The sequence below is a fragment of the Mixophyes fleayi genome, chromosome 1, assembly GCF_038048845.1.
Source record: "Mixophyes fleayi isolate aMixFle1 chromosome 1, aMixFle1.hap1, whole genome shotgun sequence".
Classification (NCBI taxonomy): domain Eukaryota; kingdom Metazoa; phylum Chordata; class Amphibia; order Anura; family Limnodynastidae; genus Mixophyes; species Mixophyes fleayi.
In genome coordinates this window covers 271,222,072-271,238,979 of record NC_134402.1, presented here as the reverse complement: position 1 = coordinate 271,238,979, position 16,908 = coordinate 271,222,072, and the positions used below count along the sequence as shown (strand labels likewise).

At 38.8% G+C, this 16,908-nt stretch overlaps 1 protein-coding gene across 1 annotated transcript; it reads left to right on the top strand.

Moving 5' to 3' along the window:
• Window positions 1-428: 428 nt before the first annotated feature.
• On the top strand, window positions 429-10,759 carry LOC142149015 (stabilizer of axonemal microtubules 1-like). Its single transcript, XM_075204833.1, has 4 exons — window positions 429-550; window positions 2,543-2,719; window positions 6,390-6,592; window positions 9,786-10,759. Exons 1-4 carry the CDS (start codon window positions 429-431, stop codon window positions 10,700-10,702), a joined length of 1,419 nt encoding a protein of 472 aa, XP_075060934.1. The 3' UTR covers window positions 10,703-10,759.
• Window positions 10,760-16,908: the final 6,149 nt, after the last annotated feature.

Sequence of the window (16,908 nt, the reverse complement as noted above, 5' to 3'; positions counted from 1 at the left end):
TCCTGTCATTATTTAACAAGTGTAGGATAAACACTAGAGGGTAAATGTATCAAGCTGAGAGTTTTCCGGCGGGTTTGAAAAGTGGAGATGTTGCCTATAGCAACCAATCAGATTCTAGCTATCATTTTGTAGAATGTACTAAATAAATGATAGCTAGAAACTGATTGGCTTTTCAAACCCGCCAGAAAACTCTCAGCTTGATACATTTACCCCTAGAAGTAGAGCTTGATGAAATAACTTGTACGTCATCACTCTGTCATAAAGTCCTTCTTGAGAACATGCTGCAATTGTGATGTCACTGTCGTTTCCTTGGTAACTAGTGGTTTGAAGACTGGAAAGAACGGCAAGTAGCAGATAGCAAGTGGGCTGTGTGCATAGCTGTACTACAGATCCCACCTGCTTCACTTGTTCTTAGGTCCTTAGGACAGATGAACGAAGCACTAAAACTAGAGAAACTACAAAACTGGCATCCTTCAGTTTCTGGATACAACCTTCAAAAAGCGGGATGTCCATCCAAAATGAAGTGCATTTGCCAGATCTGCATTTGTGGGTATGTAACAAGAAAATTACTGTGATGTGTGCATCTATAAAATAAAATACAATATACTCTGTGCTAACCAGTAACCAGTATAGTTTATTTGGTTATGTTTAAAAAAAATACTTCTGTACAGGGTAGATATAATCTCACATAACTCTAATTCAAATAAAGTTGTAAACTATAAAAAAAAAATGTATAAAATATAACAACTATTCATTACCCTGTTGTGCCATTAAACAGTGTTTTTTTATTTTTGTGTTAAAGTAACTTCATATGAACTGGATTCTACTTTATGTATTTTTTACAGTTGTGCTTAGGGTAATATCGAAATCATGTTCAGTACTATTCTAATACTTTTCTTCTCTGTTGTGATAAGCAAATGTCCTTATCATCCAAGGATAGATATATATAATCCTATTAGAATCTGTATTCATCACATCTCTGCGAAATATAAATTGCAGCACTTTAATTATGACAGCTACACTCCCTGGCTTAATGCTGTTTTTTTCTACATTGTGTTGCTTTTGAAATTACATATGGAATATTAAATACATTTATTCTACATAGGAATCATTGTAGTGTTTAGGACAGTCAGTTCTGAAAAAAGTAAAAACAATATGATTAACAATATGTATAATGTATAAAAATAAACTTCTTGCTATGCTGTAGCATTATAATCTCCCTTCACTGGAACTAACGGAGCCAAGACCTTTATTCCTCCTCCATCAAACTTTACAGTTGGCAGTACGCGTTCTTGTAGGAAGCGCACTCTTGGCATCTGACAAACCCACATTAATCCATGAGGCTGCCAGATGGTGAAGCGTGATTGGTCACTCCAGATAATGCATTGCCCCTGCTCCAGAGACCAATGGTCTTGTGCTTTACATCACTCCAGTTGACACTTGGCATATTGTTTTTATTTTTTCAGAACTGACTGTCCCAAACACTACATTGATTCATATGTAGAATAAATGTAATTAATATTCCATATGTAATTTCAAAATGAACACAAGGTAGAAAAAACATGGTGCACATGGTGATCTGAGGCTTGTGTGTGCCTGTTTGGGTATGGAAATCCCATCCGTGAAGCTCCCAACAAACAGTTCTTATGCTGATGTTGCTTCCAGAGGCAGTTTGGAACCAGGTAGTAAGTGTTGCAACCAAAGATAAAATATTTTTAAGTACTATGCTTAAGTACTTGACAGGGGCTGGGGGGGCAGGAGAGCATGTGCCCTGCAGGCCAGTCCCATAATGGGCTACCTTAGGCTGAGTCGTTGGTATACCTGCATTTATTTCCTTTAAAATATTCCTAATAGGCTACTGAGTTAAAATTTGCCAGCCAGCCCCTGGCACTCGACGTTCCCATTACATGAGCTTGTGTGGGTTACAGTCAGGGAGGACAGGCTTCACCCTTTAGATGCATTGGTGACACAATCAGTGCTAGAGCCCCTCCTGAGACATGGTACAGCCTATATTAGTACTAATACCCTCAGAACAGGGCCAATAAGTCTCTTGCTGGGTTAAAATCCTTCAGCTTCACACCGGGAGGTTAGCCTACTTTCCCAGGAGTAAGGTAGGTCTCCCAACATTATGGAAATCTCCTGGACATTCCTGCACAGGGAATATTAGAGTGAGATTCAGCGCTAGATCTTTACTGTATACAGGATTTTCCCTTTTTTAAATAAAGGGAATCTCCTGTATACATTATAGATCTAGAGCTGAGCTCACGGTTATATTATGTGTGCAGGACAATCTCACTGGCCAGTTATCCTCAGGAAACACTGGGATGAAGATTAGGTAATTACTAGATCCATGTGTTGGAGAGCAGTGGCCATTTTCTTGTAGCACACCTCCTGGTAAAGTATGATCCACAATGAGCTATAAAAGCAACATGATTGGTGTAGTGCACACATTTAGCATGCTCTTAGTAAAGCTACATATATTGTATTTTATCGTATTAGACTTCCAGGGACCTTATTAAATGTGTTTCTATCTTTTGAACAGGCTTCACCATTGTCCACACCGCACCTCTAAAATACATGACAAGCTCCATAAGCCATGTCTAATATCCGAGTACACAGATGAATACCCTGTAAATCAATGTAAGCCAGCGAGTTCCTGCAAACCCAAAGCGGTCTACCAGAAATCACCCTTGGAGATGAAGTCATTGTCAACTAACAGGTTAGAGATTACTGAACCATATATCCTAGCAGCAGTAATACTAAATCTTGTCCAGTCTTGCTCTAGAGTTTCCTGTGGTTCTTGCCCGCTGAGTACCTAGAGATCATTTATGCTCCTGTAATAAATCTGACAAGTAATGTGCAGATATGTATGATGTAAAGCAGACGTGTCAAACTTGCGGCCCAAACACATATTTTTTGCGTTCCCGCATTACTATGGGAAATCAAGTGGAATGTGACCTGTGTTTTATTTTATTTGATTAAATCACTTAATAATTCACGAAATGTGACAGAATAGATTGCTTGTGACTTCAGTCAACCTTCCCAGTCAGTGACACGTGTGCGCGCCGATTCCACTCGTCTCCTTCCACCCACACTGTACATTGTCGCATGCAGTCAGAACAGTACGCTTTCGTAATTCAAGAAAACTGATTGGTACTTGGTAATCAGTGACTGTTTGAGGTCAAAACATTATCATTATTTATTTGGTAAGTTGGTGTCTAAGTACATTTATATGACAGTTTATCAATTGTTTATCAAATGTATTACCCGTTTATACTGACAATGGGTATTTATTTATTTTTAGTTTTCTTGCGGCCCACACAATGTTAGACTTTTGATTATTTGGCTCAGTTGGGGTTTTGAGTTTGACATGTTTGATTTAAAGTAAATGAGATTTTGTTTAGAAGGTGAAAGTTTATTTTGTAGCGGCTATGAAAACGGGATGCTACTCTTCCTGTGGTTTAGTGCCTGACCCCATTTATGGCGGAGATATGATGAGATGCTCTAGTATTACTTTAGGGGGATTTCTTAATATTTGGTATATAAATCTACATTGTACTATGTGGTGTTTAAACTTACATAACTGTTATTTTCACATTCTGTAAAGGAAGTTTTCTCCCAGTATCAAATGTATTGCACAAATATATACCTTCCCGCAGTGTTGGGTTTAATAGAAATACATAGCAGGTTGTAGTGCCTCAACACAGAAACAGTCGACCGAGCAAGTAGAAGATAAAAGTAAAATAAAACAATTACTTAAATTAAGGTCAGGGGTTACCTGGCAGAATTTAGCTTGGGGGCAAACACACAGCACACATACATATATATATATATATACAAGTTAACCCGTGCATGATACTCATGCATTCTAGTCAAATCAAGCTACTTAAGGTGTTAAAAAGGTTCTTGTCATGCATTTGGGCCATAGCCCAGGCCTCAACCACCAACCACTCCCCACTGTCACCCCCGGCAACCACCAACCACTCCCAACAGTCACTTCTCCTTCAAGAAATATATATATTTTTTTTTTTTAAATCTTTATAAACACTTTTAACAATTAACAAATTAAATTAACAAATTAAAAACATCTTAGTATACCAAATTTCAGCCCTTTCTGAATTTATTTTTCCACACACACTAAGAATTTAGTAGGTCAGTGTATAACTCCGCCCAGCAGGTGGCGCTGCAGCTTGGTTTTATTTTTTCCACACACACACAGACAGACAGACTAACACATGCCACTAGACATTTATATATTATATATATATATATATATATATATATATATATATATATATATATAGACATATATATATAGCAATATGAGAAACAAGACTATTTTAGTGTTACTTAGCCCAGCAGTGCTTTATTATTGTGAATGATAAATCTTAAATAACGAAAATATATAATGCAACCAAAACAAACCTCACTCTATATTGCATATTGTTTTATACGTTCCTTCACCCTACAGCACCTTTTTGTTTACATACCTGACCAATTGTAATGGGTCATTTATTGCTGTCATTTTATAGGAATAGATTATATATTATTGTTCTATTACAGTACTGAACATGGGCTGATTTATAAAAGTGCAAAAAGCTCTTTTGTTTTAAAAAAAATTTGATGTTTTTGCCAGCAGAAGGGCTTGAGCAGAGCACTGGGTGTCAATCTGACATCCAGGGCCAGAGCTGGATTAAGGCTATGTGGGACCTGGGGCACTTTAGACAGGGGGACCCCTATGACATAACATGGTGATCATTTTAGACAAATACACAGGCAATACTGTGTGCACTACTGTTAGGTGCACGCAGCTCTGTCTTCACAAGCAGTACTGTGTGAAGTAGAACATACCTCCCAACTGTCCTTGGAATCGGACCAACTCCTGACTAAGTGAGACAGTCAACAAAATTCGGAAGTGTCCCACCAGATTCAGAACAGTTGGCAGACTGACCTGCTCTCTCCTACCTGTTCTTGTCACTTTTACCACCTGTGGCTGCTGGTTTCTTTAGATAAGTTGCTGCTTATCTGGGTCCTGGAATGTTGGAGGCCCTATTTTGAAAAAAATGGGTACATGAAATTTAGAAAATCTAACCATCCCCAGCCTTAAATCAGTTGCACACACATTTTATAATTAGGCCTCCCTCCAGCCTCAACATCAAAATAATAGTATTCTCAATTGATGGATCTATTTCCCTCCAACCAGACCTGATGTTAAATTAATAATATGCCCATTTAATAAATAAACCTATTTCCCTCAATCCAAACAGCCCCAGCAATAAATTAAATAGCATTTATGTTAAATAAGTATAACCATTTCCCACAACCATGTCCGGCATTAAATAATTCATATTCACATTTAATAAATAGAGCTCCTCCCCCAAACTCAGATCCATATTCAATTAATAGCACCACTCCACCCCAGAATTGAATTAAAGGTTCCATCACCACACACCTTAAATTAATAGCACTTACCATTAAATAATTACCTCCGACCCATGCTTCACCATTAAATTGGTGAACTATGGGTGGGAGCCTACCTCCCACTCAAATTACAATAGAGACTCCCCACACCAACAATAATTTAATAGCATTTACGTTGAATAAATATAACTATTTACCGCAACCATCACTGCCATTAAATAATTCATATTCACATGTAATAAATAGACCTCATTTTCCTCAAACAGCCTCACATTCAATTAATAGCTCCCAAACTACCTCAGCATTAAATTAAAGGTCCCATCATCTCATCTTAAATTGACAGGCCCACTATTAAATTAAATAGCCCCATACATAAATGAAATTGCCTTACCATCACCCCACAAATAAAATAGCACCCATTAAATACATAGCCTTCACCTACACTAGCTACCAATCAGAGTCTCGTTATCATTTATTTAGTACATTCTATAAAATTACTGCTAGAATCTGATTAGTTATTATAAGCAACATCTCCACTTTTTGAAACCTGCAGTTTAGTAAATCTACCCCCGGGTCTCTTTTATGCCGAGAGGAGGCCCACTGAGATGGCACAGAAAGCCTATGTGTTTATTAAATATACCATACAATAAAACCTGTGCTGTAATCTGTCTTTCATGAAACATTGTTCCATGTAGTATGATGTATAAATGTATGTAACAGATGTAAATTAATTGGACAATTAAACACTACGCCATTGTATTTTGGTTGTAAAAATATTTTTATATTAGATACTCCATGGGGAATTCAGTAACACTTACTTGCTGATATGCTGCAATAATCTGCAATTTAAATTGATGGTGGATGTTCTGACATTCTTTTTGCAGAGATTGCTAAATTTCAACAATTCACTGCAAAGTATCAAGAATGAAATTATAATAAGTAATTCCGATACCTCTGTATTATTGCAGATCAGATTATGTCTTGCACAAGGTGCTGCTGCACAAGCCCAGAGCTCCTGACCAATATGTAGCTAGTGAAGAACATATGGAAAAGGACTCTGTCTACAAGAAAGATTATTACTTACATCCGATCAGACCAGCAGTTTCGTGCAAACCTCTACATTGTAAAAAAGACCATAGAACCAAGATGGACTTGCATTCTACTTATCAAGGTAACTGGGCAGAGTATTTGGCCATTTGGATAGCATCCAATTTTCAGTGAGTTTATTTCTCTCCAAATGGGAGTGCAGTAAATCCGTATCAGTTGTAACTCACAGGGAAGTGTGTGTGACTATGTCACCCTTCTCACAGATGAATAGATTACAGTTGGAGAACAGTTTATCTCTCTCTTTTTTTCCTGAAAAATACAAGCATCATCATTATTGAGTGTTCAGCTAAATATTTTGGGCCATTCGGTAACAAGATTAAATGGTATTTATTGCTGAACTTGAAATAGTAAAGTAAATGTTATTCTTAGTTAATATCTTCAGCAAGTTATACTATAAGGTAAAGATAAATGAATAAATGCTGGAACAGGCCGTTTTGCAGAGGTTTGCGGTTCTGGTAACACAATCTTTCAGTTCACTTCTGTTTCATCATTCTGCAGAATGCCTTAAATTGCTTAACTGTTGATAAAATCACTATAAACCCTTAATCTTAACCTTTACACTGTCATATATATATATAAATAAAAGACACCACCCCGACTTGTTGGAAAATTAAGTTGTTTATTTAATTTCAACACACTACTATGGTGGAGGCAAAGCAGATCAGCAAAGGCCCAAAGCCAATCCGGATGTCCCCTCATAGATCACCCACACTCAGGACATCAGTACTTATACCAGTTTTGCCTGAGCACACCCTTGTCCTATATCCTTAAAGGGGACATTTATCCCAGGCATTCCAGAACAGGAACTCTTCTGGGCTAATCGTAACACACAACAAGTAACCCACTTATGTGACATAAAATTGAATACATGAATCATTGTCAATGACAATGATCAATCTTCTATGTCATTTACGAGCAAAAATACCTTAGTGCGCTACATGCTAGCTTATTACTCCAAAGTGGCAGAGGAACACACAATTCCTTCATCAGCCCAAATCACCTTATTACTCCTAAACACTCATGTTTCATGACAATTACTTTACATTAACACTTTATATGCATTACCACATCAACCTGCACTATTCCATGATATCAACATGCCCTTTCCTGATTAGTACTGCTTTCAGAACTGCTTACTGTTCCAGCCAATCAAATCAAACCTCTGTGGTTCACCCAGTCACTGATAGTACTAAACACCTTAGAAATGGGAGGGCTGTATGTTCTTATACTGAGAGACTGCAGGTTGGCTTTGGGCTACAATGAGCATCCAGAAATAAACAAGGCTCACAGACATTGCACATACATACAGAGCACATCCATTCTAGATAAACACAACACATCCATACAGAATGCACCAGCAACAACCATCTTACATAGACAAAAATCTACACAGAACATACACAGGCCATCCAGGTTTCATCAATCAATCTGGCTGGATGTCAAAGTGAAAACCATCAAAAATGTTGTACCGTGTACAGCAGTAGAAAATGTGTGGTTATAGCTTTCATTAATGGGGTAAAATAAATCCTATATCTATTATAAAAGTGATGCCTTTAATGAAGAATCCAAAAACAATGAAATGCAGCTTCTGGGACTCTGAATTGTATTTTACCACACAAAGTATATACTGTAAAATGCAGGCAAAAAAGTCAGATCTCTAATAAAATTGCCCAGCTTATTACAGAACCTCCCTAGTGGTTTCAGGGATATTTTATTTTAAATATTAATTGAAAGTGATTCAGGCTGCAGAATACAATTGGGGGTCACAAGTGACCTGTGGGCTGCTCTACATTATGCATTAGTGTTTATTAAGATGCAGGGTTATATATACCTTAAAAAGCTTTCCATAAACTTTAACTGATAAATATTGTGGGCATTGGTAGATGGATGACTTTTCTGGTTTAAACTTATTTAAACATCTAATGTGATCCAAGCTTTCTAAAACACATCCCACAGTCAAAGCAATCATCCTGTTTGTAGAAGTGTGGAAGCTTGTTGTTAGAGGAGTCTTTATGTATATGATATAATAATGTATGTGTTCCGCAGCAATTGGTAGCAATGGTATCTGGTTTTGTAATCATGGTATTCCATGGAAATAGCGGTGGTAATTGTATCACTGATACTGAAAAATCGGACACGCTTTATTCCTACAAACAAAATCCAAAATATCAGAAAAACGACCAGAAAATAACGAGACTTACCTGAAAACGAAGGTCCACATCTCCGATGGAAGCGGCATGCTGACAGGCAGTGATTCTGAACACACAGGACTCCGTCACTTCACTTTCAGGTCAACGCAAATTAGATTAAGCTTAATTTAAAGCGCCAATGTGTGGACCCCGCAGGTTAAGTCTTTAGACACTTAACACTTAGGTATGCTTTGTAGGAATAAAGCGTGTCAAATTTTTCAGCAGCGATAATACGTACCCAACCCGGAAATAGAATATATATGTTTATTTAGCAAGGAGGTTGTGCATTGTGGGTTGAAATACATTTTCTACCTTTTAATGGCTGTTGTAGTATTTTAATAAATGTTGTTAAATATAGATTTAATTAATGGTTTGTTAAAACACTCTTCCAGGGTAAGGCCATATACACTTTCACACCTCTTCCCAAAATACATACACAACGGGCCAGCTCCAAAGCAAGTGCCAAAAGAACCAGGGAGGTTGCTGCATTTGGGACAGTTAAGACTACCATGTCCACACAAATTGTGACATTTAGCAACATTATTATTGTTATTATTCTTATTATTGTTGATTTGTAAGGTGTCACAGTGCTCTACAATAGAGAAAACAGAGCATATATAAAACAAGGACACACAAGGTAGTGTGAAAACAGCAAAACTGATATAAAAGGAGCAAGTGTGGGTCAAAGTTGAGAATGGTACAGTGTTGCTGTTGTACCAGTGTGAGCAGTATAGGTGGGAATAGGGTAAACTTTGATAAAGAGGTGGGTTTTCAGAATATTAACTTACCTGTCCAATCCAAAACAATTAGTTGCTTGGCCACACATTGTGCAATATCTGTATAGTTAAATACAAAAAGGCAAAATCTGTACGGGAGTGGCCAGCTTTAGTTCTGAATGACAACATGTCACATACTGGTGGAAGAGAGTTATACATAGTTCAACATTGTAAAGCTGGAAATAGAGATAATTAGTCACACACAGTACACTTTGTAATTAATAACATTTGACAAATGTATGTTATTCTGTCTGAAACATTACTCATTTTAGAGAAATTATATGTTTTCCAGATGATTATGAACAGTGGAATTGCACCAAAAGAGAGTCCATGAAACCTGACAGTTTTTATCATTCCCCAGAAGAGAAGTTTGACAACTTGTCCACATTTCAAGACGATTTCAAGTCCAAGCCTATTGGTATGGCACAGTCCTGTAAACCTGCACAGTTTCGTTCAGGATCCATACCTCCCTTTGATGATATAACCAATTATAGGATGTGGTATGTACCGCATCACTTAGAAAAAACACCATTACCAAAGAAGGAGATGTATAAGCCCAATGAAGAGACATTTGATTGTCTTACAACCAACAAGAAAGATTATAAAGGTGTACAAGGAAGTGCTGCAAAATCTCGAAAACCCTGTCACTCATTATCAAAAAAAGACATCCCATTTGGAAATTTGACTGAAATTCAAGATGAATACAAACAGTGGCCTCAGCCTCCACCTCCTCAAAAGAAGACTACAACTTATAAGAAGCCAACAGGGAAATTAGATTTTTCATCTACAAATCATAATGATTACATACCCCATATTCTTCAGCCTCAGATCTCTTGCAAACCAGTCAGACAATATCAGAAATGTCCTAAGCCTTTTAATTCTATTTCTATAATGAGAGAGAATTACAAACCTTGGCAGTGCAAGAAGGTATCTCCTATCAAGCCACAGTTATATCTTCACCTTCCAATAAAGCCCTTTGACATGAGCACCACAGTTAGACATGACTACAAGCCTCATGACATCACACCCACTATGTCTTTCAAACCAGTTTCAAAATCAGTTCTGCCTCCTTTGCCTATAGCTACCCAAACCACTTATGGCACTGGTTACACAGTAAAACCGATTCAAATTTGTCCTGCCAAGTATAATGATCCCCCCGGATATTCTTATTTAAAAACTAATGATTCTGGACACAAGTTCTACATATAGCTGTCTGAGGAAGAGAATATATCAGGGAAACAACGGTTCTCCAGCAAAAAATAACTTAATCACTATGGGAAGTGAAAGCTGTAGCTTGATATATTTTCTGAGAAACTCAAATAAACATTCTTTTTTTTCACCTATATGTTTCTGGAGATCATTGAGAAGTTTCAGCTTTTTGTTATATTTAGATGAATAAATAAAAAACAATTTGTTGCCATTTAGACCATATGCTAGTAACTGCTGTCCAAATCAGTAATTACTATGAAATTACCAATATGCTTTCCTGTACAAACATTACGGTATGTAAACCTGTCAAGATCTGTACTCTGAGTGGACAAGAATAGAGACCCTTACACACACACACACACACACACACACACACACATATATATATACATATATGGAATTTCTTTCAGTATTCTTTCTTTCTCCCAGCATCACTTATGTGAAAGTGTAAAGTATGTGTGTGCGGAGGCTTAACCAACAAGGGTGACTTGAATGATGAGAAAGACAGTGCAGTAAATAGACAAAAGAGTCAGTAAAAGAAGACTGTATAGAAATTAAATGATGGTCAAAGGGAGTGGGCTAACTAAATTCAGAGATTGTGATGTTTCTGGATAAAACAAGTTCCATCTAAGCACCACCCTTGTAAGTGATAGTGCCAATACACTGATAGAGATATGAGCAGGACATCAGGTTAAGAAGTCCTCAGGAAGTACTTAATCGGCATTAGTATGATAGGTGAATTCACCAAGAGCAGGATTGCCAGAGGAGAAGAACATAGAGTTAAAATAGGCAACAGAGGGAGATCTCTATGGGGTCTCTTTAGTATTATATGGTTCGCAGCGATACATAATGCAGTACCACTGTTGTGTACTATGATCAGGGAGAAGCCCTGGCTTAGTACACAACAGTGTACACGTAGTACACAAACTCCTACTCCGCTCTTCCTACATAAACTGTTTTTACTGCTCTGCTGGCAAATCCAATGCACATGTGCAGCTATTGTCTGTGCATGTGCATAGGATTTAACCCGGGAAGCAATGCTTGTTACTGCTTCATAAATTACTAATATCGCAATCCCCATAGAGTTCTATAGAGACTGCGGTAACCCACACAATATAGGATAATGCAGGATATATCTCTGATTACTCCTGCTTTAACACCTTCAGAAATTGTGTAACTTGATGCAATGGCCATTCTCTGGAGAGAACAGCTGTTTTCTCCAGGTTTATGGTTGATCGCAGCTTTGTAGATAGACCCTATATGAAGAAAAGAGATGAACAGTAGTAAGAAGACACAAATATACCTTGTGGTGGTAGGTTAGTTTCTATGGTGCTTATTTTTTTTTTTACCATTCTTGGGCACTTATGAAAAAAAAGATTGTATTGGGTTAGAAAAAGAAGAAAAATAATGGAAATATGAGCAAATATAAAATAGCTACCAAATATGAGATTAGAAGCATCATACACTCTACACCTTAGCACAAGTCACAAGGCCTTACCATATATGCTCACATAGTTACTTTATGAAGACTTTACTTTACTGTTTTATAGTTCAAGTTAACTGTGCTCCTGATGTTCCAGCATATTCTAGCCCCAATCTCTGACTTCCTATATAAGCCTTGCCTGTTCCTGTCTTCATTGCCAGATTATTGTGCTCCAGCCAGTATTCTAGTTCCAGCCGCTGTTGCTGCATCCTGCCTCCAGTTATTTGTGTACTGACCTTGGATTGTCCTCGACTGCGCCTAACCTCTGCCTGAACCCTTTGTCTTGTTTGCTTCACTGTATACCAAACACAGCTGCTGTTGACAATTCTCAGAATTGAAGAAGTTTATAAGGAATGGTCTAGGAGGTGGTAGGATAAGCAATGGTAAAGAGATGGTTTGGTTTTGAGAGCACTTGAATGATTAGAGGTTGGGGAGGGTTTGGGAGTTGCATAGGTAGGGAGCAGTGTGGGGGTAGTCTTGGAGGCAGCAGTGAGATATAGTAGATGTGTAGATGTAGAGGAGAGGTGTAGCAAGGAGTATGAGATGTCACTGTGACAGGTTTAAAGATGTCTGAAGTATAGGAGGTGGTGAGGTTTTGAGGGTGAGCAGCTTGAATTGAATTCTGGAGGGAATGGGAAGCCAATGAAGGGATTTACAGAGTGGTACAGCAAAAGAGAAGCGGTGGCAGAGGAAGATTATCCTTGCCTCTGCATTTAGAACAGATTGTAGAGGGGAAAGGCAAGTGAGGTGAAGGCCAGCAAGGAGGAGGTTGCAGTAGTCCATGCAGGAGATGATGAAAGAATGGACCAGAGATTTGGTGACATCGTGAGTGAGTAAGAGGCATATCCAGGCAATGTTATGGAGCAGGAGACGACAAAACGGAGAAGGACTGAAAGTATGGAGTAAAGTTGAGGACTGAGTCGATGAACACAACCAGGCAGCAGGTGTGGGAAACAGGAGAAATTGTGATACTGTCGACAGTAAGAGAGATGAGAGGAGGGGAAGTCACATTAGTAGGGGGGAAAAAGGGGAAAGGAGTGGAGTGTGAGTCAGATGAGACACTGAATGAGTGATCATAGAGGTAGGAGGTGACACTGGAGAGGACAGTGCAGTGAATGCCAATAGAGTAGATGGTGTCTAGGAGGAGAGGGTGAAAAACAGTCGAAGAGTATGAGCAGTGAGAAATGACCCTTTGATTTGTCTAAAAGTAGATCATTGTTTACTTTAGTAAAGACAGTTTTAATGGAGTGAAGAGGAGGCTGACTACAGTAGGAGAAGAAAAAGAGAGTGGGTGGAGAGAAAGTGGGTCAGATGGTTGTAAATAAGTCCTTCTAGAAGTTTGGAGCAAACGGGAGCAAGGAGATGGGGAAGTAGTTGGAGAGAGAGGTATGGTCAAGAGATGTTTGTTTGGAGGACAGGAGAGATGAGAACATTTTTGAAGACAGAGGGGAAGGTGCCAGTTGAAAGTAATAGGTTGAACAGGGGAGTTAAGTTGTGGCATGATTTGGTGGAAAGGTTGGGGAGGAACTGGTTCAAAGGGCAGGTTGAAGGAGAAGAGGAAGAATAGAATTAGGACCTCAGATTCAGTAACAGAAGGGAAGTAACTGAGGGTGGCCAAGTGAATAGAGGAGAGAATGAAAGGGGGTTGATAATTGCGAAGTAAGTGGAGGAGAGGGTGTCTGTGGGGAGGTGGATCAGTCAAGTGGAGGAATATCAGATGCTGTAAATTTTGCAAGTGAATGGTGAAGTCGTGAGCAGTGAGGGATGTGGGGGAGGATGAGTAGCGAGCTGACAGTGATAAAGAGGGTTGTTGGACAGATTGTAGATAATGGATTTGAACTATGTTTGCTTAGCTGGAGAGAGAGTAGTGTAATAGGAGGACAGGATGAATTTGGAAGTGCATAGAGTCAGAGGGAGTATTTCTTTATTGGCACCTGGAAGAGCGAGAGCACTTTTGTAGGTAACGATGACGATATGAAGGGCTATTTCATTGAAGGCAGTAGCATGTGTTATGGTGTGTTGTAGACTGATATGGCAGGAGCTGGAGAAAATGGGAGTGGTTTGAGTAGGCTTAGAAGAGGAAAAGGTCAAGGTTGTTGAGGTGCACAGAGCTCTGGATGGAGGTGAGGAAGCAGTGGATCTGGTGAGGTAGAAGGAAAGTAGATTGTGAAATTGTGGTCAGTGAGTGGGAAGGTTGAATTGGAGAAATTGGAGACGTCACAAAGATAGGAAAAATTGAGGCCCAGATACTGACTGTCGTGATGGGTAGGAGATGAGGTCCTTTGGGTAAGGTCATAGGGGTAATTGAGCGTGAGCAGTTTTTTGCCTTTTACAGTCCATCAACTTATTGAGACAGTTTTCTAGGTGTCCCGACATACGTCACAAGAAAGTCTATAATCATTGCGTAACAGCTACATGTCAATGAACACATGTCCAATATGTGTACATTATTTTACCATTTTCCAAACCCACTGAGTTGCTTTCCTGTCTGTGGACAACAGCTGTATTTGCAGTAGGTTAACAAAAACAAATACTGCACCTTAGAAATACATTGCCTGGTGCCTGTTGTTTCAAATTGATTGTATCTCAATCAAACTAAACATCTTTGGTGTGGTATTAAACAAGCTATTTAGAGTAGAGTGGTCTTGGACAATTTTATTAAGCAAGAAAATAAAAGAAACTTAAAAATAAACACCTTGCCTGTTCGGCACTAACTAAATACAAATCACTCCTAACAAACTAAAACAAAACATAAGTTCCAGTACAGTTTTCTCACAGCAAAGATCAGGCTTCCTCTCACAGAGATTCTGCAGTCTCTTTCCCCAGATAGTGAGAGAGTGAATCCATGACCTAGTAGCCTTTTAAACACAGCAGACAAGTGCCAGCATTAATCAGTCTGACAGAAGAACAGAAACCCTGGAATGGGCCTTGTAAATGGAGTCCACCCTTCTCTATCTATCTACACCCCAGGGACCCTTACAAGATTTTTCCAAAATCTCTGGGAAGCATTTCCCAAGCATAAACACTCTCCCTGGGGTTTTAAAACATGTAGGTTAGAAACCTGGTACTAATATACCTGCCTGCAAACATTATTCCAGTGTATTTGTCACAGATGACATATGTTTAAGGATCAATATTCAGGGTCCAGGGAGACTTCACCTTCAGGGACCAGGACATGTGTTGAAAGCAAGGAACAGCACCACTTTGTAGAAAACTTGACTTGTCCAATCGTATGAGTTACATGAACTCCCTTTACTAAGCCTGATGGTAATTTCTATTTCTTTGGGTCTGGGAACTGTTCAGTGTCGTAGTGTCTTTGTGAATGTCTGAAGGTAAAAGGCATTTGTCCAGGTAGAAATAAGCACTAAAAATATAGATTACCGGCAAATAGAGGAAAAACAAGAGTCACAAACAGCATATCTGAATCTAACTACTGACATAAACAGCAAATAGAGTCTAAGAAATGTTGTTATAGATCATTGCAAACTGAGCAATAGAGCCACAGACATAAGAGGGTTGCAATATAGCTTAAAATTCTCAACAAAATAAAAGCTGTACATAACTACTATAGACTAGCATTGCAAAAGGGCTAAAAATGATCAAATATAGGATATTTGCCCAAAAAACAGTAAACTTCTACAACAATCGATATAACAGTGCGGACAGCACGGTGGCTTAGTGGTTAGCACATCTGCCTTACAGCACTGGGGTCATGAGTTCAATTCCCGACCATGGCCTTACCTGTGAGGAGTTTGTATGTTCTCCCTGTGTTTGCGTGGGTTTCCTCCAGGTGCTCCGGTTTCTTCCCACACTCCAAAAACATACTGGTAGGTTAATTGGCTGCTAACAAATTGACCCTAGTCTGTGTGTCTGTCTATGTCTGTCTGTCTCTGTCTGTGTGTGTGTGTTAGAGAATTTCGACAGTAAGCCCCAATGGGGCAGGGACTGATGTGAGTGAATTCTCTGTACAGCGCTGCGGAATTAGTGGCGCTATAAAAATAAATGATGATGATGATGATGATGATGATGAACAGTAAGAAAAAAAGCTCAGAAAGACTACCTTTATGGACAACCGGACTGTGTTGCACAAAGGTGAGTGCTTACAGAGGCTCTCACTTTAAAAGCAGCAATAGCTATTTACATTCAACTGAGTTTCCAATTAGCCCCACCTGAATGTACTTTGAAAATTTCCCAATAAGCTGCTTGGGTTTGCATGTAGGATTACAAATGCCATCATATCCATGGCTGCCAGAGCATGCTGCCACTTGTAGAATCTGCTGTAGGACAGGCAAGCTGGGATGAGTACTGTCACAGAAATAAATATTGAATTACACTCCCCAAAACCCTTTCTAACCAATCCATGAAAGGGAACCTCTTCATCCAGCTTTGTAATCCATAAGAAATTAAAATCATAAATGATGCATACTGCTCTTTGCGGAGTCACAACATGAATGATAGGCCTGGATGCCTGTCACTACTGTTCATAGTGGTTCGTCCCCATGTGGGGTCTAACTGAAATGACTTACATTGACACACTGTAGTTCATAAAATGTATCATTATGTCATATAGTGACCACAAGCAAAGCTGAGCACCTTATGATTGCTGGTGTACACTACTAAGCTCAATATTATGACTAGCATAAACTGATAAGCATAATGCTGACATCAATGTTGTGCCAACTTATATCCAGTGACTAATGTACAGTGATAATCCCAAATCCAG

Bases quoted from the DNA above. Each gene is read 5' to 3' on its own strand.
- LOC142149015 (XM_075204833.1), top strand. From the start codon at position 429: ATGAACGAAGCACTAAAACTAGAGAAACTACAAAACTGGCATCCTTCA. The intron at 2,720-6,389 runs GTTAGAGATTAC...GTATTATTGCAG, and splicing joins AAGTCATTGTCAACTAACAG to ATCAGATTATGTCTTGCACA. The intron at 6,593-9,785 runs GTAACTGGGCAG...TATGTTTTCCAG, and splicing joins CTTGCATTCTACTTATCAAG to ATGATTATGAACAGTGGAAT.